We start from the raw sequence: 27,926 nt of genomic DNA, 5'->3' as shown, positions 1-27,926 counted from the left end.
ATCAGATGTTATTAGGGGAGATAAACTCATTTAAAGGGATAGCACAGCTGCATAACCGCAAATGCACCACGGATGGCACTAAATCTGAATGCATCCTTAATGCCATTTAGGATTCAGATCACAAAGAGCTGCCCCAGAACTGCTGTCTGTCCATTCAGCTGAGACAAGGCCTCTCAGAGGTAGAAAACTGAGCAAGACAGTCATGTTGTGTTTAAGTGACTGTAAGCTACGGAAATAACTGCCAGAGATTCCTGCCTGACTCCATAGCTGAAAAACAAACAGCACTTTGCAGTCCGGAATATTTCTTCTAAATGTTTCCCTTAAATTCGAAACTATTGTGTGACCTCTACTAATCAGATAAATCAGTAAAGAATTCTAATTTATGAAATGCCTCACACAGAAATTTGCTTTCAGCAGTGATGATGCAAGCCATAAACAGATAAGCACACTCATTAGAGGTCATTTGTCCACTTGGGGTTGCTATTCCTTTAGAAAGCAATTAGACACTGTGTTTTTCCACAGGTCAGGTGAGACCTCTTTGGACAGCACCTTGAGAATAGAGACCAGCGGAAAACAGTAATGACTTCCCTTTGGAGACACGCTGATGCAACACTGATGAAACTGTGTCTGAGGGGTCGCGACCTCTGAGCCAATGCAAAACACAGCAATAATTTGTTCAGGCATTTATTTCGCCTGATCGTACTTACAGCTGAGCTTTGGCCATTTTTTAACAATTTACAACTGTTTTTCTTGTTTTTACTTGCAATGTCTGAGTACATGTGAAGCTGATGTTGTGGCGAGCTTTTGATCCATCACTCCTTACCAAGTCATAAAATCACAGGCTTTATTTCTAAGCATGTAGAGGGGTCTGAAAGATGGACTGAGTTGCTCATTTCTATTTATTTTGATGAAAAGAAGCAAATCTGATGGTGAATCAGGTAAGGAGGACAAGGTTAAAATGAAGTGTGTCCTGGGAAAAGTGTGAAAGCTTGGCAAGGTAACTAGAACAACAACAACAACAACAACAACAACAACAACAACAACAACAACAACAACAATAATAATAATAATAATAATAATAATAACAACAATAAAAATATGTAAAATAATTACTTAATTACTTTTTTTTTTTTTAATTAAAAATTTTTTTTTGGGGGGGGGGGGTTGTTCTTGCTAATTTTTGGGTTATGTCTTGTTATGTTGATGTCGCCCTCTCTAGTGTTTTACATGTGATATACACCTTCATTCAACTCGTCTACTTTACTGGCAACCCTAAACAGAAGCAACAGGCATATTCGTGGTAGCAGTGGTAGTCTGGATTTGGTTTGTTAATAAGATTTATCTTTGTGGATTTTATTAGACGCCCCTGCAGGTGCCCAGACCCCTGACCACACTGCCTCCTGGGTCACCATCACCTGTACTGTTGTAATTTGTGGGTCAGATGAACAAAGGTTTTAATGGTAAATAAGCTTGCACGTGCATAGTGCCTTTTCTAGTTTTCTGACCTCTTACAGCACGTTTTACACTTAATGTCACATTTAGTAAACATTCATAAGGAATCACAATTTTGGGTTCAGAGTACTTTGACATGTCGACTGGAGGAGCCAAAGATCAAACCACTATTAGTGGACGACGCAGCCTATCTCCTAACCCAGCTACCCTGATGGAGATGACGAAAACACTGCGTATAATACTAAGCGAAATAACCAACCACACAGCATAAGATGCAGTGATGCAATGTTATAGATACTCTCAATAAAACATTAGAAAATCCTTTCTAAAACGGGGGTAGATCCAGTTTGAAGAATGTGCCAAGGTCTTTAGATTTATATCCAAATAACCTTGCCGAAATAAATACAAAAGCAATTCAAATCAGTTATTCCAGTGTACTATGATTTAAAAAGAAACCTCGATTGATTCCTTCTGGAAAGACTTTCACATGTTGAACCTGGAATTTACGCTAATGCTGTTTACAAAATGTTCTACAGAAATAGGTGCATTAATGACATTTTCTGAGTAAATGGCTTCTGTGATGTTTAGCGTGATGACAACTGGCCTCTGTGCTTACATCCTCAGTCTGACATGAGGGATAAGGATGTTCATGGGTTTTAAATTAAGAGGAAAACAAGCAGCTTCTTGGGAATGTTTCTCTTGTCTCATGACAACACTCGGTCACGAGTCTGGCAGAGTGCTGCAGGTTTCTTAAATGTGATTATGAAAAAGCATGCTCTCTGAAGAATTCTTCTAATTCTATAATATAAAACCCAGTGACCAGTGTGCTGCTTCGAATTACCCTCACTCCTCCCCTCGGACCAAAATACAAACAGAGCCGGGCTAAATCCTCATTTTGGAGCGTTGACAGTGTCAGAACGCAAGAATGTCTTGTTATCGTGTGGTTGTTTTGGCGCTCTTGGCCGTCTTACTGCTTAATGGTGAGTCTTGATGAAATATTGCATGTTTTCGTAGCTCCGTCTGCACAGCTGTATGCTTCCAGAGATTACAGATTAAGCCATCTTTATAGAAAAATCATTTGATATTAAAGTGATAGTTTTGATTTTTCAAAGTGGGGTTGTATGAGGCATTTATCCATAGTCAGTGTGTTATATACAATAGTTGTCAGCCAGCACGCCCCAAGTTTGGAGAAGCAACAGGAGTGCCAACATTGAAGCTAAGCAGCGTGCTGCTGTGGATGGGGACAGCAGGAAAGTGTATAAAGCCACCAAAAAAAAGAAGTGTTAACGGCTTCGGTTCCCCATCTATGCTCTTTTCAAAGCCACCAGACTCCATTGACAAAAACAGTGATTTTTTTCATGCTGAACACAGGCCGCACATTCTCACTCTGGACTTGTCAAATACCCGTCAGTGACCCTACATTTTAAACTATCCTGTTCTAGGTTCCCCTTTTGGCTTCAGTTTGGAACGTTGTATCAATATACACTCATTACATGTATTTTTAAAATTTTAAATTTTTTTTTTTTAACATTTTCCAAATGTTAAGTGCAGGCAGTCTCTTTGGAAAATGAACTTATAACTATGTTTATAGGTTTACTTTCTGATGTTTAGGCAACAAAAACACATGGTTAGGTATATACCGGCTTTATACTGCCTTGGTGTGACCAAACATTGGTTTTTGGCGAGTTGGGAGTTAGACGCAAGAGCTGCTCATCTTTCACTGCCTCGATCAGTTAGTTAGGTAATGTTATAGTGTGACTTTGAATGAATCCGAACCCTTTAAACTTTAAAACTCCAAAGTCAGACAGTAACACAAACAAACTGATCGAGACCAGCAGCTCCTGTGCAATGTTAGACCACTGTTTTCCCTCTATAGAGTCTGGCTTTAAAGAGAGCAATATAACAGCTTAATTTCCTCGTCTGAATTGCTTTCTGACATTGAGGTAAAGCAGTAAAAATGTTCTAATTATAACAAACTCTTGAAACTGACAACATTTTTTTTTTAAGTTGGGACGTTTTTGCAGGTGGTTAAAATGCTCTCCGATGCTCATTCACAGCAGTGCATTACTTAGTTTCTGTGTCAGTCTCCAGCCAGCTTCTCCAAACTGCAGGTGTGACAGTTGACATCTACTGTATGTAATATAAATACCTCATAGAACCCCACCTCAAAAGGTCCAAACTGTCCATTCAAACATGACTTCAATGTTTTTCCATCATTACAGCTGCGGAGACTGAGGCGGCGTCCTTCCCTTGGTCCTGCCCCTCGCTGAGTGGAGTGTGTAGAAAGGTTTGCCTCCCAACAGAGCTGTTCTTTGGACCTCTGGGTTGTGGAAAAGGCTTTTTGTAAGTATGAATTCAATTACTTAATTTAATATATTATTTCAGTAGTAGTGTGTGAATGTATTGTGTATATTTGCTGATGAAATGTAATGCATTGTTTTTGTTTATTCCCAGGTGCTGCGTGTCTCATTTTCTATGAGAGCTGGATGTCTAAAGATGGGAACGCGTGTCTGGTCCATCATTGCGGTCCTGAAAAAGCCATATTAGAAGAGTAAACATGACAGGAGATGAGACAGACAAAAAGACATTGTCGTGGAAGTTCATATTTGGCTCTTTGCTCTGAAGTAACTCTGGGAACCTTGAAAATTAACAGCTTATAGTTTTTTTCTGATTTTAATGCAGCTGAGATGTTTGAGGTGGATTAAATATTTCATTAAATGGTCTTGCTTGTTTTGTATTTTTTTCACCTGCAATGTTGGATTACTTTGTCAGAATTATTGAAAATAAAAATGCGATACTGGGCCATCATGTAGGATTCGCCATCAGTTCATAATCTTAGATTTTTAATCCAAAAATAGGACTCTTTGATTGGTCATATTCCGGTTGAGTTCACTCTGAATTTCACCTTGAAATCTCTCCACTTATTCTTCTTCGAAAGATTCCCAAGAGAAGTTTTACATGTTTTATGTCACAGTTTTACATGTTTGATACAAGAACAATATCAAAAACATAAAAACCCAAATAGATTTTGTTGACGTCTGTTCTAGACCTACAAACCTCATGTTTTCCATTTGACCCACAGTAAAACAACAAAACAAAAAATGGACGCAGCTTCACTGGAAACAGATATTAAAAGACCTGTGTTTACTGCTGTTCTGGATGGGCCTGGATATGTCAGCATTATGCATCACACGCTTCTCTAAATGCATTTTGCAAAAGAGTCAATAAGAGATTTTGATGAAAGCAACCCGAGCCATTTGTGTGTGTTGAGGCATTTTGTTAAAGATAGCTCCAGCTGAAGGCTAGAAAAGGATTTCAGACAAAAACTAAAAAGAGGAAGAAGAAGAATTGTTAGTTTTCAGTGTTGACATTTAATTTCTATTTGTTTTGCATAATTACATTTTTTTATCTCATTAACCTAAATGCATATTTATAACACACACAGCACTACAACAAACATTGCTGCAGGTCAAGACTTTAATCCCCCTTTTGATTGGTTGAGCATTGTGCACCGTATCTTGCTGTATGCTGGGAAATTAACTACTTGATATAAAATGCAGGTGTTATCTTTTTCCCATTATATTTACATAATCATGCTTTCATCCTTTAGTGACAGAACTATGACGGTGCAGTGGGACTCTGTGGGTCAGGGTCTGTACAGTCTGCTTTGGGAGCCAGAGTCTACGGCAGCTGAATCTCAGATGAGGCAATTATGACTCCCAAAGGCAAACTGCTCCATGCTGGGATGTTTGAGAGCTGAAAAACAAATCTGCATGATTTGAACATTCAAATGTTTAGACATGAATCTTTTGAAAAAACGTGTTGAGTTTCTGTTGAGTTTCAGCCTCAGTGCCTCCCCGAACTCAACCTGCCACAGATAACAGCAGGACGCAGGACACTCATTTTCATCACTGAATTGATGATAATTAAAGTATTTGAGTGTTAGGTTTAAAACCTCAAAGAAAAAGAAACGCAAATCATGTCGGTTAATTTAGCCTATAAATGTATGTCTTAAATAACATAAATTGCGTCAGATAATTCAACTAACAAATAAATGTCTTTAATAAAATCAAATGATTACGTCAAAACAGTTCTATCAAGCTGAATACCATATTTACATATTCATATCATATTGCTGTGCTACATATTATTAAATGTATTTATTGCAGTTTTTTAAAATATTTATACTTTGTTTTAGATCATATAGATGCTCTTTAAATGATATGTGTAGTAACTTAAAGTATTTTTAAATATTTTTAAACAAACAAACAAAAAAAGAATGGAAAAGAAAAGAGTTTTTTTTTAGTTTATGGCTTTACAGCATGTGTGGGAAAGCAGACTTTATTCCCTCTCAAGAATTATAGTAGCATGAGTGATTGACAGTTTCTGAACGTTCATTCATTTTCTATGTGAAAGTCTCTACATTCAGAGTTGTTAGAGGGTTTAAGGCTATGTGCAGAGGGCAGCACAACGTTTTCGAGTGGTCATCATTCAGCGCTCTGTTTGAAAATGTCTGTTTTTAGTCCCTGAAGTCACCAGGCCTACTGTAGGAGTTGCAGTCTTACAGTATATTCAGTTGATCATACAGTTAGCGAACACACTGGCTAATAGTTTTCAAGAGGTCTTGCTTTGAACCAGACTGACATTTGATACTGTTAGTTGTGGCCCTCAGAGGATCATTTCAGTGATTGCGGTAATTCACTGATTTTTAATGCAGTACAAACATTTGTTTAAAATTTCAACACTGTGCTCCATGTCAAAGATTCCCAAATGATTTCCAAATTTCACAGACATTTCATGGAAATCGAGGTTACCAGATTTCCAAGAAATTTACTATTAGTTCTAAGAAGATGAAACCTTTAATGGGTGACCCCCTGACCTTTCCTCTGCCATCACACCGACATGTACACTTAAACACCATTAATATCAAATTCTAGTGAATAGATTGCCATTTAATTTTACTGTGTGTTGCGTCCTACATGATGGATGAACAAATGTGCAGCACACGCGCATGCCCGCAAAGGGTTAAAGGGTGTAAAGACTACATAGCCTTTCTCTAGCTGAACTGTGAGGAAAAAGATTTTCAACACCACTAATGGTCAATGATGTCATTAGTGACATCATTAAGCCTCCAGAACAGAGGTGATAACTAACCCATGTCTATGAAGCTGACAGCCATAACTGACTCACATTTAATTGAGCATTAACATTTGAAACATGTGTCTGTTGCCCGGTCAGGCAACATAGACCCAAGGTTGCAGCATCACCTCGGCCACAGTGACGTGCCTCTGAGCTCAAAGCTTGTGGTGACTCATGCCAGTGCACTGGCTAGTCTTTGCGTGTCTGTGCAGCTGTCCCAGTTCAAGGACTCTGCCCCAAGCTGGCTGTTTCTTTTCTTTTTTTCTTTCTTTCTTTTTTGGTAAAAGTTAATTCTGAGCCCCCTTTATTGAATATTTTAATTTAATAACTGCCTTTGTTTTATTTTGTTGCATAGACACAGTAAATTTGAAAGCTGCATAATTTAGTGTATTTTAATATTTAATTATTTTATTAATACATATATGTTTACATAATTGATCAATTTAAAAGTTAATTATTTTCCTCTGAGATGTTGACAATATATATATATATATATATATATATATATATATTTAAGTTAATTATTTTTTAACACTCTTTACTTCTCAGCTGCTGGTTTTATGTGCCATATCGCCCTCTGATGGGAATGTGTAGGAACTACAAGAACAACTGCAGAACACAAATACACAGATTAAAGCAAACTTGAAAGAGCTATATTTTTTAAATATTATTCTTAATTCCACTTTTTAAAAGTTAATTCAATATAATTTCATGCCTTTATTTTTAATAATAAATCCCTTTATTTCAGTCGTTTTCTTTAGATCATTTAAATGTATTATTTTAAATGCCTAATGCCCTCTGATGGATGCTGCAGCTTTCCTACGGTCTCCTTATAACCTGTTAGATTTAAATCAATGTCACTGTTAGAGCCATTTTTTGGGTTATGTGTATTTGTGTTTATTTTTTTTTGTTTGTCTGGAAGCCACAGTAGGTGGCGCTCTGCACTGTGTGGGCAGGAATGATTAAATAGAGCAAGACGTAATTACTCAGCAGGTGTGCTGCTGAATGAGAGAGCAAACAGTTTTTTGACCGTCACGTCACGTCACGTCACGTCGGATCGTGGTCGTCGACTTTATTTATGCGTTGTGGCAAATATGTGAGCCCTTTGTTTGTATGTGCAGTTCAATTATCGGCGCATTGTGTCAAGAGCGTTTATAAATAAATGTGGATGATTACAAGAAGTGTTGGATTCATTGGACCCGGAAGACGACGGACGCGTCAATTATCAGTCTCAGCAGGTAGCAGCAGCCCCTCAGTGGCTTAGGTTCGTTTTGTTGTTTTGTTAAGAACAAGTCACTATATTAAGTCAAAAAACTTCGCTTCAGTTAGTCTAGTTAGTCGCGGAAAGGCTACCGCACGGAGGCAGAGCCAACGCCGGAGCTAACGCCGGTCGAGCCGCATGGAAGACGCCAACAACAGCTGTGTTTCCCGGAGTGACACCGATCATCATCAGCTGATTCATCCGCTACCACCGGTCCATCTTACGGCGCCCACCGCTTGCATTAAGGTATGAGCAGTAGCGCTACCAGTTTATGGCCATAATAAAAAATAAATTAAGTGTGCACACGACTTTGCGAGCGTAATCCCAATGCATTGGTCGCTAAAAATAACAATGACGATCGCGTCATAAAAACGAACCTTTCTCATCGAGTGCATATTGGATTTTATTATGGAACATTAAAAAAAAAAAAAGGACATGATGGACGGTAAATCTGATGATCCGGTTGCTCAAATGACTGTCACTGCTTCTAGTGAAGTGGGAAATTCAAATGAAGCACTGTTGGGTAAAGGTAAAAGAACTGTTAAATTGACCCACAAGGCTTATGTTGAAAAATGTGAAAGGTTGCAAAATGTAAGAAAAGATAAACTACACAAGGTAAAAAATTTAAGAAAGGTAACTGAAGATCATATGCTTGAAATTAATGTTGCAGAGGTTAAAGGTGCACTGGAAACAATTATTTGTTTGTGTGAAAAAGCAAGTACTCATGATTCTCTGGTGCCTTTAATGTCCACTGAAGAAAGTGAGAAACAGAATGTGTGGTTTGCTGCAAAAATGTTGGTTGAAAATGGTTTCATTGACGATGTTAAACAGTGGTTGAGAAATAATGAAAATGGTGGTGATGTGGTTGATGATGTTCATCCTGATGATAGTATATCAAATGTTGCCAGTAAACGTTCTCACCAAAAAAGCATATGCAGTGGTAAAAGCAGCAACAAAAGTGGTCACACAACAGCTTCTACGCATTAAAATCGGCAGAAAAGGCTGCCCTTCTTGCTCGATCTGCAGCGTTAAAGAAAAAACATGCTTTGGAGAAGCAAGAAGCAGAACTAAGGAGACAAAGAGAGCAGCTTGAGCTTGATGCTGAAATTGCTGCATCCACAGCAAAGCTAGCAGTTTTGGAAACTGTTTCAGAATGTTCACGCAAATCTCAAGCATCCAATGGAATGAATTCATATCTACAAAAGGAAAAGGAACAAAACACAACTTTCAAAGAACTCAATCCTGCAGCAAAGTCATATGAACCTTGGACAGGGACTGCAATGTTGCAAACCGATTTCCCAGCACTTCATAAGGACTCAAGTGCACAGAACACACACTGTGGAAAAAGGGCAGGAGTGCATCCCTGGATCAGGGCAGGAGGCAGACAGGAAAACAACAGAAACGAATGGAACAACACAATGTGGAGATGCACAACATCAGATTCTTCATTTGCCAGTAAATAATGAGCAGACTGCTGCATCAGTTGAGCAGAGCGCAGTTGCTTTCTGCACAAATGCATGGAGATCTATGCACCATAATGCATAAACAGAATGAGAAATAACAGCAGCTCTTGTTCAACAACAACGCCTACTGTCCTTACCATCTCGAGACATTCCTGTATTCGACGGTGATCCTCTCCAGTACAGAAACTTCATCAGAGCTTTTGAGCATGGAGTGGAAGCAAAGCTAACAAGGCTGACTGTCTTTATTTTTGGAACAGTTTACAAAGGGTCAGCCTAGAGAATTGGTGAGGCTGTCAGCATATGATTCGGATAGAGGCTATCAACTGGCTAAGAACTTCTGCGTGAACACTTTGGAAATGAATACAGGATTGCTGCAGCTTACATAGAGAAGGCTCTGGCTTGGCCTACAGTGAAATCAGAAGATGTGAAATCACTTCAGGCTTTTCTCTGTTTTTGCGTGGTTGTTGCAACGTGATGGAGGAGCTTCACTACATGCAAGAACTAGACATGCCAACTAACATGAGAGCAATTATGACAAAGTTGCCATTTAAATATAGGGAGAAATGGAGGGACAAATGCACATGAAATCTTGGAGAGGTGCAATCGAAGGCTCGCTTTAATGAAGACCTTGTTTCTTTCCTTGAACGTCAAGTTAAGATCATTTCTGATCCACTCTTTGGGGACATCCAGGACACAAGTGTTTCACCTACATCAAGGAGTGTAAGCAAGTTCAAGTCTCAGCCCAAATTTAGCAGAGTCAGAGGTAACAGCTTTGCCACTACCGTTACTGTTGTGGATACAGCAGAAGGTTCACACTCAGACCCACAGAGGCAAGACTCAATGGAAAGGTCTGAGAAAGCATGCGTCTGTTGTTCCCAGTTGCACATTGGAGGAATGTCCCAAAGCTGAAAAGAAAGAAACATCGGGACAAAATTACTTTTCTAAAGGAAAAGAGGATGTGTTTGGCTGCTTGTGTAGTGGACACATGAGTAAGGATTACGACAGGCGTCTGACTTGCAAAAGAGTGTGGCATAATCATCCTACTGTGCTTCATATTTCTGAAAGGCTAAGAACCAGCACAGAAGGTGAACACTCTAAAAGAAACAGTTAATGTTAAACCACCCTTTTCAGAAACTTGTGGTCACACAGGGCCGGAAAGGAGGATAGCATTTTGTCCATTCTGCCAATCCAGGTTAAATCCATCAAGGAGACAAAATAATACAAACCTATGCATTTCTGGATCCCGGCGGTACAGCTACGTTTTGTTCAGAGCACCTGATGCAAAGGTTGAACATCGATGGTAGAAGAACCAATTTCCTTTTGCGCACCATGGGGCATGAAAAAGTTGTTGTCACTCACGCTTTGAATGGTTTGGAGGTGGCTGGCCTTGACAGTAACCACTTTTACAGTCTTCCAGAAGTTCTCACACAAAGAAAATACCTGTGACCCCTAACAACATTGTCACACAGGAAGAATTAGCAAAGTGCGTACCTCTCTAACGTCCGCATCCCCTGCATAAGCGCCAATGTTGACATGTTGATTGGTACCAACGTCCCTAAGGTATTGGAACCCTGGGAAGTTGTCAACAGCCAAGGAATAGCCCGTATGCAGTAAGAACCGTACTTGGTTGGGTTGTTAATGGTCCCCTTCGTGATGGAGAGCGCAGTAACCCTAAAGCAAGGTTCTCAGTGGCTGCCGTCAATAGGATTTCTGTGTGTAAGCTGGAGGAGTTGTTGAACAACCAGTACAAGCATGACTTCAATGAAAGCAGTACAGAGGAAAAGGGATGTCGAGAGAAGACATCAGATTCTTTAAAAGATTATGGATGAGTCAGCACAGTTTCAGGATGGCCATTACGGCAAAAATGCCCTTCAGAAAGAACGACTTACTCTTCCTAATAATCTTCAATGGTCAAGCAAAGGTTGTTTTGGATTAAAGGGGAAGTTCAGAAAGGATGAACTGTTTCACCAGGAATACAACTTCTTCACTGATGTTATCACGGAAAGGCTATGCAGAGAAAAGTGCCTCAACATCAATTGGATGGAGAAATTGGAAAGGTTTGGTATATTCCCCATCATGGTGTGCGTCATCCCAGAAAGGGTACTTTGCGTGTTGTCTTTGATTGTTCAGCTGAGTTTAAAGGAGCCTCACTCAACAGCCAGCTTCTTCAAGGCCCGAACCTGACCAGTTAAGCTGCTAGGAGTCCTCGTCAGATTCAGGCAGGAGCCAGTAGCGTTCATGGGAGACATTCAGTCTATGTTCTACCAGGTTAAAGTGGCCGAAGAGGACAAAGACTTCCTTCTTCTTGTGGTGGTCTGATGGTAGCGTGAGCAAGGAGATTGTGGAGTATCGAATGTCAGTCCATTTGTTTGGTGCCGTCTCATCTCCAAGTTGTGCCAGTTACGCACTTAGGAAGACAGCAGAAGACAATCAAGCTCACTTTTCATCAGAAGTGGTGAAAACAGTCAAGCGAAATTTTATGTTGATGACTGTTTGAAGAGCCTGCCCTCAGAAGAGGAAGCGGTTGTGATGGTTAAAGCTCTCAGTGACCTCTGCCTAAAGGGAGGTTTCACTTTGACAAAGTGGATCAGTAACAGCCGGACAGTGCTGCAAAACATTGAAGAGGAACACAGAGCTAAAGACTGGAAAGAGCTGGATCTGGAAAGAGATGAGCTTCCAGTGGAGAGAGCCCTTGGACTACAGTGGTGCGTGGAGTCGGATACGTTCAAGTTCAAAATGATGGTGAAGAGCAACACGCCAGAGCAGAAGAGGATTGTTGTCGATAATCTGTTCCGGTTATGATCCCTTGGGGTTTCTTGCACCAGTGACAGGTTCAGCAAAGGTTAGGCTGCAAGAGCTCTGTCGGAGCGTTGTGGATGGAGACGACAACATACCTGCAGACATTAGCCATCAGTGGACAGGATGGTTGGAGGATCTGAAAGGTTGTCTTCATTTCAAAGTTGAGAGATGTATCAAGCCCAAGCACTTTGGACAGGCCATTAAAGCGCAGCTGCATAAACTTTTCAGACGCGCCAGTGAAGATGGTTTTGGCACTGTTACCTACCTCAGAATCGAAAACAGCTAGAGCGAGGTCCATGTCTCCTTCTTGTTGGGAAAAGCAGAGTTACCCCCTGAAACAGATAACTATTCTCGTCTGGAGCTTACAGCTGCTGTCCTAGCTGTTCGAGTTGATCAGATGTTGAGAGCAGAATTGGAGCTGCCATTGGATCAGTCAACTTTCTGGGCGGGACAGTACTTCAGTGCTTAAGTACATAAAAATGAGGACAGACGTTCCACACATTTGTGGCGAATCGGTGTCAACCATCAGAGATTCAACTCATGTCTCTCAGTGGAGGTACATCAATACCAAAGACAACCCTGCTGATTATGCCTCTGGAGGTATGAAGGTTGGAGATCTGCTGAATGGTGGGAGCTGGATCGAAGGCCCAAGGTTTCTCTTCGACCCAGAAAAGGATTGGCCTGCAGACATCACAGAGGCCACACTTTCAGTTGATGATGTAGAGGTCAAAAGGGATGCCACGGTAAACACAGTCATCACTCAGAACTTCTTCTAATGCTAGACCATTCTATCATACTTTTCAGATTGGAGGAAACTTAAGGTGGCAGTTGCATGGTTTCTCAAATGGAAGAGGATCCTTCTGCAATTGAGTCAAAGAGAAAAGGAATGCATGCTCTTGAGTTCAACAGAAAGGATGCAGATGGGTCACATGTGTCACTGGAGATGGAGAGGGCTAAAAAAGCAATGTGTCAAATCTTGTCAGCTGAGAATCTTTTGGATGCTGAAGTTTCCATCATTCGCTATTGTCAGCAGAAAAGGTTCAAGGTGGAGATTGCTGCCCTATCAGCTGGAAAATCTGTGCCAAGAGACAGTTCTATTTACAAACTGGACCCATGTCTCGAGGATGGACTTGTGAGAGTTGGAGGCCGTTTGAGTAAGGCAGCTCTACCAGAAGAGACAAAAGCATCCACTCATCTTGTCAAAGATCAACACATCTCCACACTCATATTAAGACACATACACCAACAAGTCGGCCATGGTGGAAGAAATCACACCTTGTCAAGATTACGAAAGAAGTTCTGGATAACAAGTGCCACTTCAGCTGTGAGAAAAATCATATCACAGTGCAGCTTCTGCAGACGATACAAAGGGAAGTTGGGTGAGCAAAAGATGGCGGACTTACCGAAGGAAGGCTCCTTCCTGATCTCCCTCCCTTCACGAATGTGGGAGTAGATTACTTTGGGCCTTTGGAGGTGAAGAGAGGTCGAGGAGTTGTGTGAAAGCGTTATGGTGTCATCTTTACCTGTTTGGCCCAGAGCTGTTCATTTGGAAGTAGCTCCATCCTTGGATACTGGCGCATGTATTAATGCCTTACGAAGGTTCATCAGCCGAAGAGGACAAGTGTCATCTATGCGCTCAGATAATGGTACGAACTTTGTTGGAGCCAAGAAAGAGCTGAGAGAAGCACTTGCATCTTTAAATCATGGCCAGATACAGAGAGACTTATTGCAAGATGGGATCAGTGGAACTTTAATCCACCTGCAGCATCACATCATGGTGGTGTTTGGGGCGTGTCATTAGGTATGGTAAGAAAAGTTCTCACCTCTGTGTTACATCTTCAAACACTGGATGATGATGGACTCCACACCCGTTTTGTGTGCGAGGTTGAGGCTATTTTGAATGGGCGCCCCCTCACTAAGCTTTCAGATGATCCCACTGATCTTGAACCCTCACTCCAAATCACATTCTCCTGATGAAAGGAAACCAGTCTTATCACCTGGACTGTTTAATAAAAGATGATATGTACGTGAAGAGGAGATGGCGACAAGTCCAATATATTGCGGATTTGTTTTTGGAAAAGATGGGTACAGGAGTACCTCCCTTTGCTCAAACGGCAAAATGGAATCAAAAAATTAGAAATTTTGTTCCTGGAGACATTGTTGTTGTTATGGATTCTGCTGCTCCTCGTGGATCCTGGCCTCTTGGCAGAGTTTTGGAAACTTTCCCCGACAAGAAAGGTCTAAATCGCTCTGTGCGTCTCCAGACGAAGACAAATATCTTGGAAAGACCTGTCACAAAGCTGTGCCTATTACAGGAAGCTGCAAGTTGTTAGTGTTGACTTTATGGTGACCTCTGAGTCAAACCAGGTTGTTGGTGCACAATATTGGGTATTATTTGGTACATTTTTTTGTGTGTTATTGGGATAGTGGCTCTGTAATTAAATTTTGAAGGTAATTGTAATGTCAGCTGTCATTTACAATTAGGGGCCGGCGTGTTAGAGCCATTTTTTGGGTTATGTGTATTTGTGTTTATTTTTTTTTGTTTGTCTGAAAGCCACAGTAGGTGGCGCTCTGCACTAATGTGGGCAGGAATGATTAAATAGAGCAAGACGTAATTACTCAGCAGGTGTGCTGCTGAATGAGAGAGCAAACAGTTTTTTGACCGTCACGTCACGTCACGTCACGTCGGATCGTGGTCGTCGACTTTATTTATGCGTTGTGGCAAATATGTGAGCCCTTTTGTTTGTATGTGCAGTTCAATTATCGGCGCATTGTGTCAAGAGCGTTTATAAATAAATGTGGATGATTACAAGAAGTGTTGGATTCATTGGACCCGGAAAGCTGACAGACCGTCAATTATCAGTCTCAGCAGGTAGCAGCCCCTCAGTGGCTTAGGTTCGTTTTGTTGTTTTGTTAAGAACAAGTCACTATAGTCACTGTGTGGTATGATTTTTATCAGTGACCCAATCTCTTGCAAATGACATACCTGAGTAACAGGAAATACACTCATGATTGGTATCTGTTCATTTGAATGCAGTGAAACTGGTCTGTCTCTGTCTGCACCTGTTTTTATGAAAGGCAACCTGAAATCTTTAGCATGTTAAAACTCCTTTTGCATATTTTATGTTTTTTACTCTATTACAAAATATCATAATGTAAGACTTTTCATAGTTCCTTCAGTCCTTTTAGTTGGGGTCCATACGGTTTTGATTAGCCATTTCAGATTCATTTGAACCACGGGTGGTCGACCATGAGCCAGGAGAAGCCAAGAGCTCGCACTGTGCAGGGTTTTAGTTCATTGCTGTTTGTGCTTGTGGCCGCTGGTGGCGCTGCGGCTCAGGATGCTGGTGAGTCAATCTGCCGCCACAACACGAAGAAGAGCCAGGACGCAAGAAGCAATAACAAACAAACCAAAACGTTAGCAGCAAGCTAACGCAACTCTTGGAAACCGAGCAAAAAGGCAAAGTGTCTGCTTCACCGACGACAAACATATTAAAAGACGAGTTTATAATCTCCTGTCTATGATGAACGCGGACTACGAAGAAGACATTTCGTAGTCTGTCACGTAACTGGTGTCTTACATCTGCTAACACTAGCAAGACGTCGGCTAACGTTAATCCTTCCTGTTTGTCGTTTTCTTGTGGAAGTACTGGATTGTCCAGAAAGTAGGGAGACGCCGTTAAGAAAAACAAACGTGAGCTTTTTTTTTTTTTACTCGAGGACATGTGAGAAACCCAACTGAGACGACTGGAGATACTTAACATTAGATTAAAACCTTCACGTTGCCGACATTAGCAGAACATTAAGGTATGTAACGCTAGGTAACATACAATAACAATAACATTACCCGCTGACTTTTTATATGCTTTTGTATTTTTGTTGCTTTATTTGTTGTTGGTAACTGAACCTAAAAAATACAGCATGACATGAATAAGCTAATAGGCAGTCCAGCGGGTCAGACTACTTTCACGTAACTAATTATAGGCTAGCTAATCGCCTGTCAGGAGTAGTATAAGTGGCTAATAAAATTGTTTCTCAGGACGCGATGAGAAAACATTAGTTAGCTACATAGCTAGCAGGGTTAGCATTGCGACTAAAACAAAACAATAGCAGCAGGTTCTTTCTCCACTAACTTCCTGGTTGCAACGAAAACCGCTAATGTTGACGGCGATTAAACCCACGTACAGTCGATTTTTGTTTGGTTTTATATTAGTACAAACAAGAAACATTAATTTAGGTTGATTGCTATCCAGTTCCATAAAATAGCCCACATAAAGTACAGTAAAGGTCCATGGACACGTGAACATGTCCGTAATTGCATTTCAGTTATTTGTACTCTAATGCAATTGGGCTTTCAAGCTTGTGCACAAATAAGTACAGACACAACCAAACAAAAACAGCAGTGTCAACCATATCTGGGATCAGGAGCGGTTTTTTTACTCTCTATAGCAACAAAGGGACTCTCAAATGTAAATTGTAAGCTGATCGTGTCTTGCGATAGTCAGAATCAAATTGTCAAAGCAGACAAAGACACCTTCGATTTTTTTTTTTTTTTTTTAGCGAGAATGAGGTAGTTGTGTTGTGCTCAAGATTTTAGTTTTTTAGTATTCAGCCATGAAGACATCTCTTGTTCTCCCGAGATCTTACTACATGGCAGAAGGATGTTACTGAAATACTGAACACAATTATAGTTATAGAGATATTGATTTTAATCACCCACGTTCATTTTGCCTGGATTTGTAAACAAGATAATCAATGAGGCTGCGAAGTTGAAACTCAATATGAGTGTGGGAACATGAAGATTTCAATAGGTCATATTAATATTTAAATATTGATATCAGAACAAACAAAAATTACAACAAATAATTCTGCAAGAATAGAAAACAAAATGTAACATAAGAATTTATGACTTATAGTCTCCAGTTGATTTGTTAAATACTCAATTTTAAGAATAAGACTTGACATTTTAGCACCAACAAAAACAAATTGATTAACTTATCAACAAAACATTGCTCGCAGAGCTTATTGATCAAATTTCCCAGTAAACCTGTGCAGACGGCAGTAAAAAAAGTCACTGCAAAGAACTTAGTGTTTTATGACTTATATGCTCCTTTTTTTTAAATAAAAATATAGGACGTGTGTATTCTCACATAGGAAGAGAGTCATGTAGCCCTGCATTACTTGGCTTAGGTTTGCTCTGCTACTCCCTTAGAGTACATGATAATGTATGCCAATGAGCCAGTTTACAATTACTTATTTGCATACCCATGTGCATATTTATGCAGTTTTACCACCTGATTGTTTGTGTGCATTCATATGTTAATGCCAGGCTGCAATCAAACTTCCAGATCAGCTTCAACCTGTGATCTGAGGCATTTCCCCTCATTGTGACTGATAACTCACTCTCAATTACAATGTGTACTTTCATGTCTTTTTCACAGTTTAATGCAACTGTAAACAACCAAGGATGTCTCACTTTGGTGCATGGTGCGTGGGAGCTCGACTCCTTATTGTGGTTCTCTGCATCGTACTGGTTCCCTCACCCACACATGCCTATATCTATGCTGTAAGTTACCTTTCAGATTAAGCTCTAAATATTTTGTGTATTTGTTTATTATAAGGATCCCCGTTAGCTGACGCCTGGGCGACAAGCTAGTCTTCCTGGGGTCCAAGACAACATAACATTACATCACAACATGTGATTCCTCAAATTCCGCTTTATATAATGGCTTCTCTTATTTATCTGTTGTTTTTTTTGGCAGCATTATAGCAATATGACCTCGATGTTATTTGAAGACCTGCCTGCCTTGTTTGGCTCTCCGCTTCCTAAGGATGGACTAATGGTGAGAGCAGAGTGTAAAAGAAAGGATGTATAAAGGAAAACAGGTCACAGTCCTTGATAATGTTTTTTTCTTTTTGTGAAAGGGAGTTTTGTTGGTGTCCCGTCCACTTAATGGCTGTACACCAATAGACCCTCCTCCACCACTGCCTCCATCTTATGATGCCAACACCACCAAATTCATCGCTCTCATCAGACGCTATGACTGCAATTTCGATATAAAGGTAAGTCAAGTTTGAGTGACAGTGAAAATCTTGTAGTGTCTGTGAAGCAAACTGGTCTAATGCTAGGAACTGTTTTTCAGGTCTTGCACGCACAGCAAGCTGGATTCAGTGCTGCAATCGTTCACAACATGTACTCAGAGACTCTGCTCAATATGAACTACAGCAATGGTAATTTTATTTGATAAAATCTAGAAAAAAAAAAAAACATTCACAATACTTTACTAAAATGGCGAAAATTGTTATCTACCCTTTTCTTTATTTTACAGAAACTATTGCAGAAGAAATTGAGATCCCGTCTGTATTCACCAGCTACTATGCCTCCCAAATTCTCAGGAATTTTATAATTCCAGAACAAGGGTAAGAAGAACCATTGTAATGCTTTTGGAGATACATTTATTTGAAATACGTCGTCAAACCAAACAGGAATCTAGACCAAACCGAGCTTTAACTGTCAGCTTTAGAAGTGCACAGCCACAGATCAATACATACTAACCTTTTTCGTACTAGAGCTCATGTTAATGTTGGTACCTGCAGGGCCTACGTGATCCTCAAGCCGGAGTTTGCTTTTCCACTGTCGTACTACCTTATTCCCTTCACTGGAGTAGTTGGCATGATCATTCTTGTGATGTGTGTCGTCTTGGTAAGTATGACTATGATGTGATGCCTCCCTGGGTGTTTATTCAGTATGTAGCACTGTCCTTTGTTGAAATTCTGTGTTGTTTTAAATTAATAGAATTATAAGAACAATAGTGCAATCATACAGTGTATTTGTATCATCATCCTGGTTATAAAGAAAGACTATTTGGACCATGGGAAGCAGAGGTGATTACTAGTACACAAAATGTGACCTATTTCAGCAAACCTAGAGCCAGCTAATTTTCTTCCCGAGATGCTATAATTTATTCAATAGACACATGTTTTTTTTACAAGGAAAAGGCCCAGAAAACCTTTTTTTACTTACCTTGAGCAGTGGGGTCCTACACGAACACTTATAAAATCCCTATCCATGCATGTTGATTGTCCCTGTAAATCTAATCTGTGACATTGTCTTTTTGTGTTTTTCAGATTATACGATGTGTGCAGTACAGAAAAAGGCTGCGGAAAAATCGCTTGTCCAAGGAACAACTGAAGCGAATTCCAACCCACAGGTTCACCAAAGGTAACAAGACTGTATAAGTTTAACTGTCGTGTTCATAAAAATATTAAGAACCAGTTGCAACAATCATCTTTTCCTTGCATGTGATATGAGGTTATCATATCATATCAGGTCATCTGTTAAGCTTTTTACTTGTATAACATATTCTTATGATATGTTTCTAAAAAACTGAAATGAATAATATTTTTATTAAATTTGACTGATTTAACTTTTCACCTCTGTTTTAGGGGATGACTATGATGTGTGTGCAATATGTCTGGATGAATACGAAGAGGGAGACAAGCTGCGAGTGTTACCTTGTTCACATGGTGAATATTTTATATGGTTTCATAATGTTGCAAAATATCGCCATAATTTGCACATCTGCCACAGTTGCAGCAACAAGCTTTTGTACTATTTGGACACAATGTACATGAATTCACCTTTCATGCAATTCAACATTTGTATCCCTTCCTAATGTATCATATAAAGTACAATATTATACTCCACAAAGACGTTTTCTCGTATGAACTGTGGATATTGTCCAGAGAATCAGGACTTGAAATTGTCTGGAGTTTTCCTTTCACACATGTGGCACACAAGAAGAGATTGTCTGTGTGAGAAGTTTTCTCACCTCTGGAAATACTCAGTTTGGTTTAGGCAAGGGGTGGCGCTGAGTTAGAGTGTGCAGGTGGCAGGATATGACATGGATTACATTGCGGCAAAGTGGCCGGTTAGTGATTTGGTCATAAAGCAATGAGTCTCTTGTAATTCCTTGCATTTGTTTGATAGTTTCAACAGAAGTTTCTGATTGTGGTCATCTCTCTAGTGAAATTGCTGTTGTAAAGGACCCTCCTTCTTCACCCTTGAATGTTTTTTTTCCTCTGATTTTGCGCAAGTTGATAGAAACGTTACCAACGTGCCTACTTAATAGGTGTGAATTTTTTTGTAACAATAACCTGCTATATTCACACATGGGTTCAATCTGATGTTCCCCGACATTTGAGTTCTCGTATGCAGCTTTGGGTAATATCTAGATCCGTGGTTCCCAACCGGTTCAGCCACGGGGTCCATATTTCTCCTTATTCATTAGTTCAAGGTCCACACATTCAATAAATTACCACACATTTAATTTTATTTCATAAAATGTAAAAGACACTTTGGCTAAGAACACAAAGAATTAAAACTATGGCAAGAGCAAACAGAAATGGAACTTCAAAATAAAAGCTCTGTGCCGCAAATTCGATGTTCTTCAAAATAAATTGTTTCTTTTTTTAAATTTGATACCTTCACAAGTCACTTGCAGTCCATTCAGAATCAACCTGTGACCCACTTTTGGACCACACATACCAGCTGGGAACCACTGATCTAGATAATTACGGGTTTGCAGTGCATATGTGTGTTCAAAACTTTCACAAAGAAATAGTACCCATTTTCCTCCAAACCTAAAATGGCAGTTTCCTATTACACTGCAGTTTTTGTTTCTAACTGCCACTCTGTCTGCCTGTCAGCCTACCACTGCAAGTGTGTGGACCCGTGGCTCACACAGACCAAGAAGACGTGTCCTGTGTGCAAGCAGCGTGTCACTCGCAACAACACAGAGCACTCCGAGTCTGAGTCTGAGGAGGAAAGCGGGGCGCGTGGGGAGGAAGAGGGGACTGAGGGTGATGCAGACTCGGAGCGCACTCCTCTGCTGCGACCCTCCAACCCGGGGTCCCCCTCAGGGAGCCCAGGAGCCTACGCAGCCACCACCACCACCACTACTGCCCAGTGCCTCGCCTCCCCTGCACACTGCGACTCCCCCATCCTGGGTTACGAAGGCTACCACTCCCCCCTGGAGGACACAGACTCAGAGAGCGATGACGCGGGAGAGGAGAGGCACCACACCGATGACGACACTGCTCAGCTGATTGGTAGGGACAGAGTGGAGGTCTGATGGCTGGAATGAGGTCATTCAGTTTTACCTCAGAGGGGTCTTTGTGTCATCAGTCCTGCTGTCACACTGTACTTTCAAATAGTTTGCAGATTTGTGGATAGCTAGACATTTATTATAACACAATCTTTTACCCAGTAACCAGAGGAGGTCTACTAGTTAGTGTCAAAGCACATGCAGCACATGAATTGATGAGTTTTACAAAATATGAGCGTCAACCACCTCTATTCACACATTCACTCCAGTGCTCCTATATTTGTCTGTAGACCTCCTTTTTTTAATGCATGTTGTAATTCATAACTCGACCATGCCACGTGACCTAACCACTAGTGCTGCACAAAAAGAAAGGGCCGCTTAAATCTGATAAGTGCTGTATAAGTAAGAGTGCGTCCCAAGTAGATGAAGCTAAACAGAACGAATTCTGTGCTCACACTTTATTGGATCTTTTAGGCTTCAGTGTAATGTTTTTAACTGAGTGAAGTTCGCAGACCCTCTGTTGTCTTACTCATGATTGTTTTATATCTGACTGCCCTTTTGATCAGTTTTGCATCGTTTCCTAACAAAAATTTGCACGTGGAGGGGGAATATTTTAATTTTTTATCTTTAAATCCCCTTAGTTCTCTTTTTACATTTAAAAAAAAACATATATTTCAGTTCTTTGAAATGTTTCTCAATTTCAACACTAAATTACGCTGTTATAGAATATCGCAAAGATATTACACATTTCTGCTGCTTTCACATGGTTATTGATAATTCTGTGTGGTCAGTTTAAGGAAACATTTTTTAGCTTTATCCAGTTTGTCATGTTGAACAAACTCAGGTTTATAGCAACACAGTAAAGGTGAGCGGGTACTGCAAATGAACAACATAGTGAGAATAAATGGGGTTTGGTCTCATGAGTTTTTTAGCTTTTTTTTGTCTTTGAGTTAGTGAAATATATATTCATGAATATTTAAAGGTATACTATGCAGGGTTGTAGGTTACAGTTTGTATACAAATGCAATAAGAGTAAAAGCCATCCCCAGATTCACTCTCATTTTTGCCTTTACTCAGCTCTGTGTCTTTTGGACGCCTGCTGTTTACAGTCTGGCACCTGAGGCCAGATGCATAAAACTCTGTTTAGATTCACCACTAAAACTAAAAAGCAGAAATGTGCATCATTTTCGCCAGATTAATAAAGCCGTGCATACGACTGCATTTTAATACTTGTGCCCCTCTACCGCAGACCTTTCAATGCATTTTAAATACGGTAAAGAAAGTGGTATTTACAGATTGTGTTGCATCGCCGAGGTTCTCCAGCGATGCCAGAGCAGCCGTCATTATTCACAGCTGTGGATGTCTGTAGTGTCCGCGCCACTAATGTATCACACTTCAGCCAACCATCGTCATGGTAAAATTATCATCATCATTATTAAATATCAGAAGGATGATTTATACATATAGCACTCGTGTTGAAACTGACTGAAGTGCTTCACAGGATCAAAGTAAACAATCAGTAACAGGGATGTAAATATGATTAATGATGAAATTCATCATGCGTAAATAATTTAAAATTAACTTTAGAAAGGTGCCTTTGATTGACATGTTACAGAGCGCTGTGCAGCAAACAGCCTGAAAACAGTGTTACCCGTCCGTCAACTTCTATTTAATCTAAATATTTAAGCCTAAAACCATGTGCACACAGGACTAAAGAGTGCATGAGGTGCACACATTGTCACAGCTCATTTAACCTTTATATAATAATTTTTAAAAAACTGTTTATGTTTGGGAAAGGCGTCCATGTTTTTTGTGCAGACACGTCATGCATCTGGCACCTGGTCACTTCTTTTTTATAATGCCCAACTTCTCCTGAGCACTGTGGGGCTACATATACACCCCAAACACAGAAAATAAGTAAACAGGAAGGAAAATCCTGCATAGTATATTTTTAATGGATCATTTTCAGTTTTTATATATCACAGAATGATAACACGTGGAACTGCGGGACCCTGGAGGTGTTTTTAGGTTTAAAAAAAGAGCATTGCCTTACATTGGCCTTGATGTACATGTGTATGTATAAATTAAATGTTGGGAAATTGAAGGGACAGGATTCACACTCCTTTGTTTTCCTCGTGTCTAGCTGTACTGAATACCGCTTGTTAGAATGCTTCCATCCCGTCACCTTGTCTGTAAATGTGCTCCAGCGTTTTTGTTTTTTTTATAGTGACAAAAAAGAAAGAGACAGCCTGTGTCTCCACATGTTTATAGTACTGACACAGACAGCCGGCTTAGACACGCTTGATTTGCACCCGAACATTTGGGCAAGAGCGGCGGCAGTCAAACAAGATGTGGGTTGTTTCTCTGCTTTATATGATGACCTCCACGCTGTTGAGTTAAATGAAGAGCAGTGCGAATTAAAACTTCAAGTGTTGTTTCAGCCAAACTGTGTCACTGCTCCCAACAGTTGTTATTGGATGTTAAACTCACAACTGGAATTTTTGTTTTTAATGTATATTAACTTTACAGGGTGTGGGTGTTTTTAAGCACTGTACAAATTTACCCACACTCCCTGTTCATCTGAACGGGATTATACAGATGTGATCAGTGCTTCCTCTGCGTTCATCTACAGAAACTAAGAAATCAGGGTCGTATTTTAGAGTTACTGTCATGTATGATCCAAGTGACTGATCCAGAGTCGGGGTTGACCGGTTTTTCAGTGCCGATAAAGTTTAATAGTAGTTAATGAGACTGATAACCAATATTTGGAACCAATATGCATTTACAAGAAAAATGAAAATCTTTCTGTCTGTATTTAGAATTTGGAATTTAAAAAACTCCAACTTAAAACTTTGTTTAAATGCCTTTAGAAAATGTTTAATAAAAAACTGAAACCTCCAGTATCAAATACAGCAACTTTTTTATAAAGTCACATGCAAATGTGATTTAAAAAATATATATTAATAAAAATAGCTTTAGTAGTAGAAGTTCCTCCCATGCCGACACGCTTTTTGCACTTTTTCATTAATGAATTTTTATCAGGGATCATTAAAAAAAATACCAATACGGATATTCAACAAATTGCCAAATATCGGCCTCAATAATTGGCCAGGCCGATAATCTGTCACCATATTATGATGTTTAACACATCAGAGGACTAACCTGTCCAACCAAACACTACAGCTGCATATGATAGCAGAGGAAACACTGACAGGATGCATATTTACGTTGTGTCTGATGATTTGTCAATACGTTGTATTTAGTGTCAAAGAGGAGAATCAGTAGGACTCTGAAATCACAACATTCCATCTTTATATTCTGCTGATGATCGATTTAAAGACCCAACACTATCAACGTTTGATCGGGACTTGTTGGCAATAGTCTGTATTGTAAAATAGAACAGCTTTTTTTCCCCTATTTGCTTCAAATGACTTTGTACTGTACTTTCTTTTTTTCTCTATATGTCTCAGTTTTAGAGACTGTTAACTGAAACAAATGCACAAATATAATCCCAGAATTATTATTTTTTCTTCTTCTTTTAGAACGTGCCTAGTTTATCACACTTAAATAATAAATGTACAGTGTCAAGTATGATTGTCTAAAGCAGGTTTGAGAATCTGTAGGATTTCTAAACACAGTCTCTGGAAAGCTGCATTTAATGTGTGATTTGTGGAAGATTAAATGATATAGAAATGGGACTTTGTAGCCACCTTTTTTTGTTACGATGAGAAAAGAAAAGTTAAGTAACACACTCGATTACAATGGCCTGTTGTCATACGTGATAATGTGTGTTCTCAATACAGCCATGATGAAGCAAGTGGGTATTTTATTAGGATGTGTTTTGATATTTATAGATTAATATTAGGTCTGTGCTCAGTATGATATAATTATTACACCAAGCCATAATTGTAGAGTGAATTACTTTTCATTGGGAGGAATAAAGACTTGTGTTTTTAGATGTTCTCTCTTCACCATCTTCCTTCAGGGCACTGAGTCATAAGTTGCAGGTGGTTTTATGAATAATAATGAAAGGACTGAGCTTTGTAAAAGCAGAGCTCGCCAGTGAAAGTCTTCTGGTGATAAATACCACATCTTACATCCCAATGGAAAATAACTAATTAGCCTATAGGCACCCTGCTGAATAGTCTTTCAGGTTATTTTGCAGTAATTAATGAATATATTGGAAAATCACTATAGCGTACTCTCTGTCTCTCTCCTTCTCTCTTTCTCTCTCTCTATATATATATATACTGTACATATAAATATACATTTTGTGTGTGTGTGTGTGTGTGTGTGCAGGTATGTGCAGAGGGCTGTGCTTGAGCACCTGCCCCTTTGTCCCTTGATATGCAAAGTGCCCATTTGTCAAAGCATATTTTGTATTTTTTACTTTAGTAAAGGCCATGGAACTTGCAAAAAATAACATTTAACAATTATTACTAAATTTAGCAATAATTCGTTCATTCCATTTTTTTAAAAGATTTTTTGGGGCATTTTTGCCTTTATTAGACAGATCAATAGTGTGAAAGGGGGAGAGAGAGATGACATGCAGAAAAGGGCCGCGAGCTGGAACCAGCAAATGCTGCGGCAAGGACACTTTACCCACTCACCCACTGGATACCCCGGCCCCTTCAATTTTGACGCTTGTGTATTCTTGGTGTACGGGGGCTTTTAGCTGCCAAGAAAGACAAAGAAATATCTGTGTCTCAGCAATAATTTTCCACATTTGATATACTGAGCAAAAGAATGTGCAAAACTCATGAATGTGAGTTTTGCACATTCATAATATGTGCAAAACTCATTGTTTTGCACATATTATGAAATACATGATATTTTATACAACAAGTTATCTGACTGTTCTGGGTTTTGTTTTTATTTAAAAGAAGAAACTCCAAAGTTAAATTGTTATCAAATATTCATGTTTGACCTTCCAATAAAAAAAAAAAAAGAAAAATTTAAAAAAGCTGAATTTTTCAATGGAATCCTGTACAGGATGATGCTGACTATGTCCATGTTAGTTTTTGAGGTATTTTGAGACAGCTCAAATGATATAACACATTCTTAATTTTATCATATTTGTTTATCGCAATCCCCCCACTGATACTAGCGGGTGTTGAGCAATGACATTGTTCACTTTGGTTTATCATTCCATGTTACATTCAGTTTGAATATAGTTGCTATAATGCTGCAGATTATTCTGTAAAATAACTTAGTGTGTGTTGTAAAAATATTGTTGCATGTGCCCCCTAGAATTTTTAATTAAGAGATAAATTTTAATGTAACTGGTTAAAAGGCAGCATTTGTAGTTCACAGAAAAATCGTCTTATTTACCACTGTCATGAGTTTGTGGGTTGTTTTTTTTTTTTTAATTATTTTTAAGTCAGAATATTTTAAATAAATGGTGAAAAAAGCAAGTATTATTTAAAAAAATCAGTTTTGCTGACATGGCCTATCAGGAGTGTACTGTGGGTGTTATGGTGATTAATTATGACTGCCTATAGTTGATGAATTCACTCTTTTTAATCCTTCCTAACAAGCTCCGTGCTTTTTAACTTTCACAGTTTCTTTCACAGTCGTCTTTAACCAGGTCGCCTGCTGCTCTGAAGAAAAGACGTTTCAAATCCAGGACCAGGTTAGCAATTGTTTTTATTATTATTCTTATTATTACTGAGGACATGGATTGTAATAGACGGGACATGGCGTACATGACATCACATAAATGAGTCTGTAAACCAAAGGAACCTCTGAAGAGTTATTCTGCATATAGACCCTCAGGACTAATTTTGTGTGCTGCGTTTTGAAGCATTTAGAAACATTACATTTTCTCGACCAGTGCAGCTGTTAGAAGATGCCGGGATCTTTGTCATTATTCTCCTCTGTGCTTAGATCTCCTTTCTTGATATTTTTAACTGTATCTTCATTTGTGCTGCTGGATTCCAGAGAAGTTCCCCAACACCACTATGAGGTAAACGCTTTTTTTTTTTTTTTTTAGTTTAGGCCTATATATTATTCTGTTTTGAATTTTCTACCTGACTTTCATCACTGGAAAATGTATAATATTAAATGTACCACAACAATTTAGTATCATTGAGCCAAATCATGAGTCTATAGTAATAGTTTACATGTTCTTAGGCTTTTTTGGATCCTTCTTACCATCCACACCGAATCTCCAGTCGTTTGGAAGACAACGGTGGACCCAGAGGAGTCTCTCCATTTGGATCCAGGGACAGCCATACCTTCCCACAACAAATGCATTCTGCATTTATCATAGAGGATGAAGGGCAGACGACTCACGAGTGGCCACAGGTGATCCTGGATTATATGAGGCAGCAGTTAAGGTTCAGAGGAAGAACAAAGAAAAGCTCCAGAAAAGGATGTACTTAACAGTTTATTGGATAATGACGTGAAAAATGTAAGAGCTTAATCTATTAAAATATTATTGTTCAAATACCATGTCCTTTCACTGTGACTTTTTCTTTTACTCCTGTTTCACAATGCCACTCAACTGCTGGTAACATGTAATTTGGAAGATATAAATGCTTTCTAAAAACAAGGGGTTCAAAATGACCTGAAAAGTTACAGTCTCTTTCTGTTAATATTCCTCCACCACAGCTCAGTTAAGACACACCGTCCGAGGAAATACAAGAGTTATTTTCATACTGAAAAGAAAGTAACTCTGAAAAATACCCACTTCTTGATTTGAAC

General features: G+C 39.4%; 1 protein-coding gene across 1 annotated transcript; it reads left to right on the top strand.

The window, feature by feature from the left end:
* Window positions 1–15,465: 15,465 nt before the first annotated feature.
* Window positions 15,466–25,177, top strand: rnf167 (ring finger protein 167). Its single transcript, XM_042499555.2, has 10 exons — window positions 15,466–15,921; window positions 17,556–17,680; window positions 17,877–17,957; window positions 18,040–18,177; window positions 18,258–18,345; window positions 18,444–18,534; window positions 18,712–18,817; window positions 19,243–19,336; window positions 19,561–19,641; window positions 20,824–25,177. Exons 2-10 carry the CDS (start codon window positions 17,582–17,584, stop codon window positions 21,246–21,248), a joined length of 1,203 nt encoding a protein of 400 aa, XP_042355489.2. The 5' UTR covers window positions 15,466–15,921; window positions 17,556–17,581; the 3' UTR covers window positions 21,249–25,177.
* The last annotated feature ends 2,749 nt before the right edge of the window (window positions 25,178–27,926 follow it).

Source organism: Plectropomus leopardus, chromosome 15, assembly GCF_026936395.1.
Source record: "Plectropomus leopardus strain MGB_pleo_1.0 chromosome 15, ASM2693639v1, whole genome shotgun sequence".
In the NCBI taxonomy this organism is placed as follows: Eukaryota; Metazoa; Chordata; class Actinopteri; order Perciformes; family Serranidae; genus Plectropomus; species Plectropomus leopardus.
The sequence above is the reverse complement of the archived record's forward strand: the minus strand, read 5'-3'. Positions and strand labels throughout refer to the sequence as shown.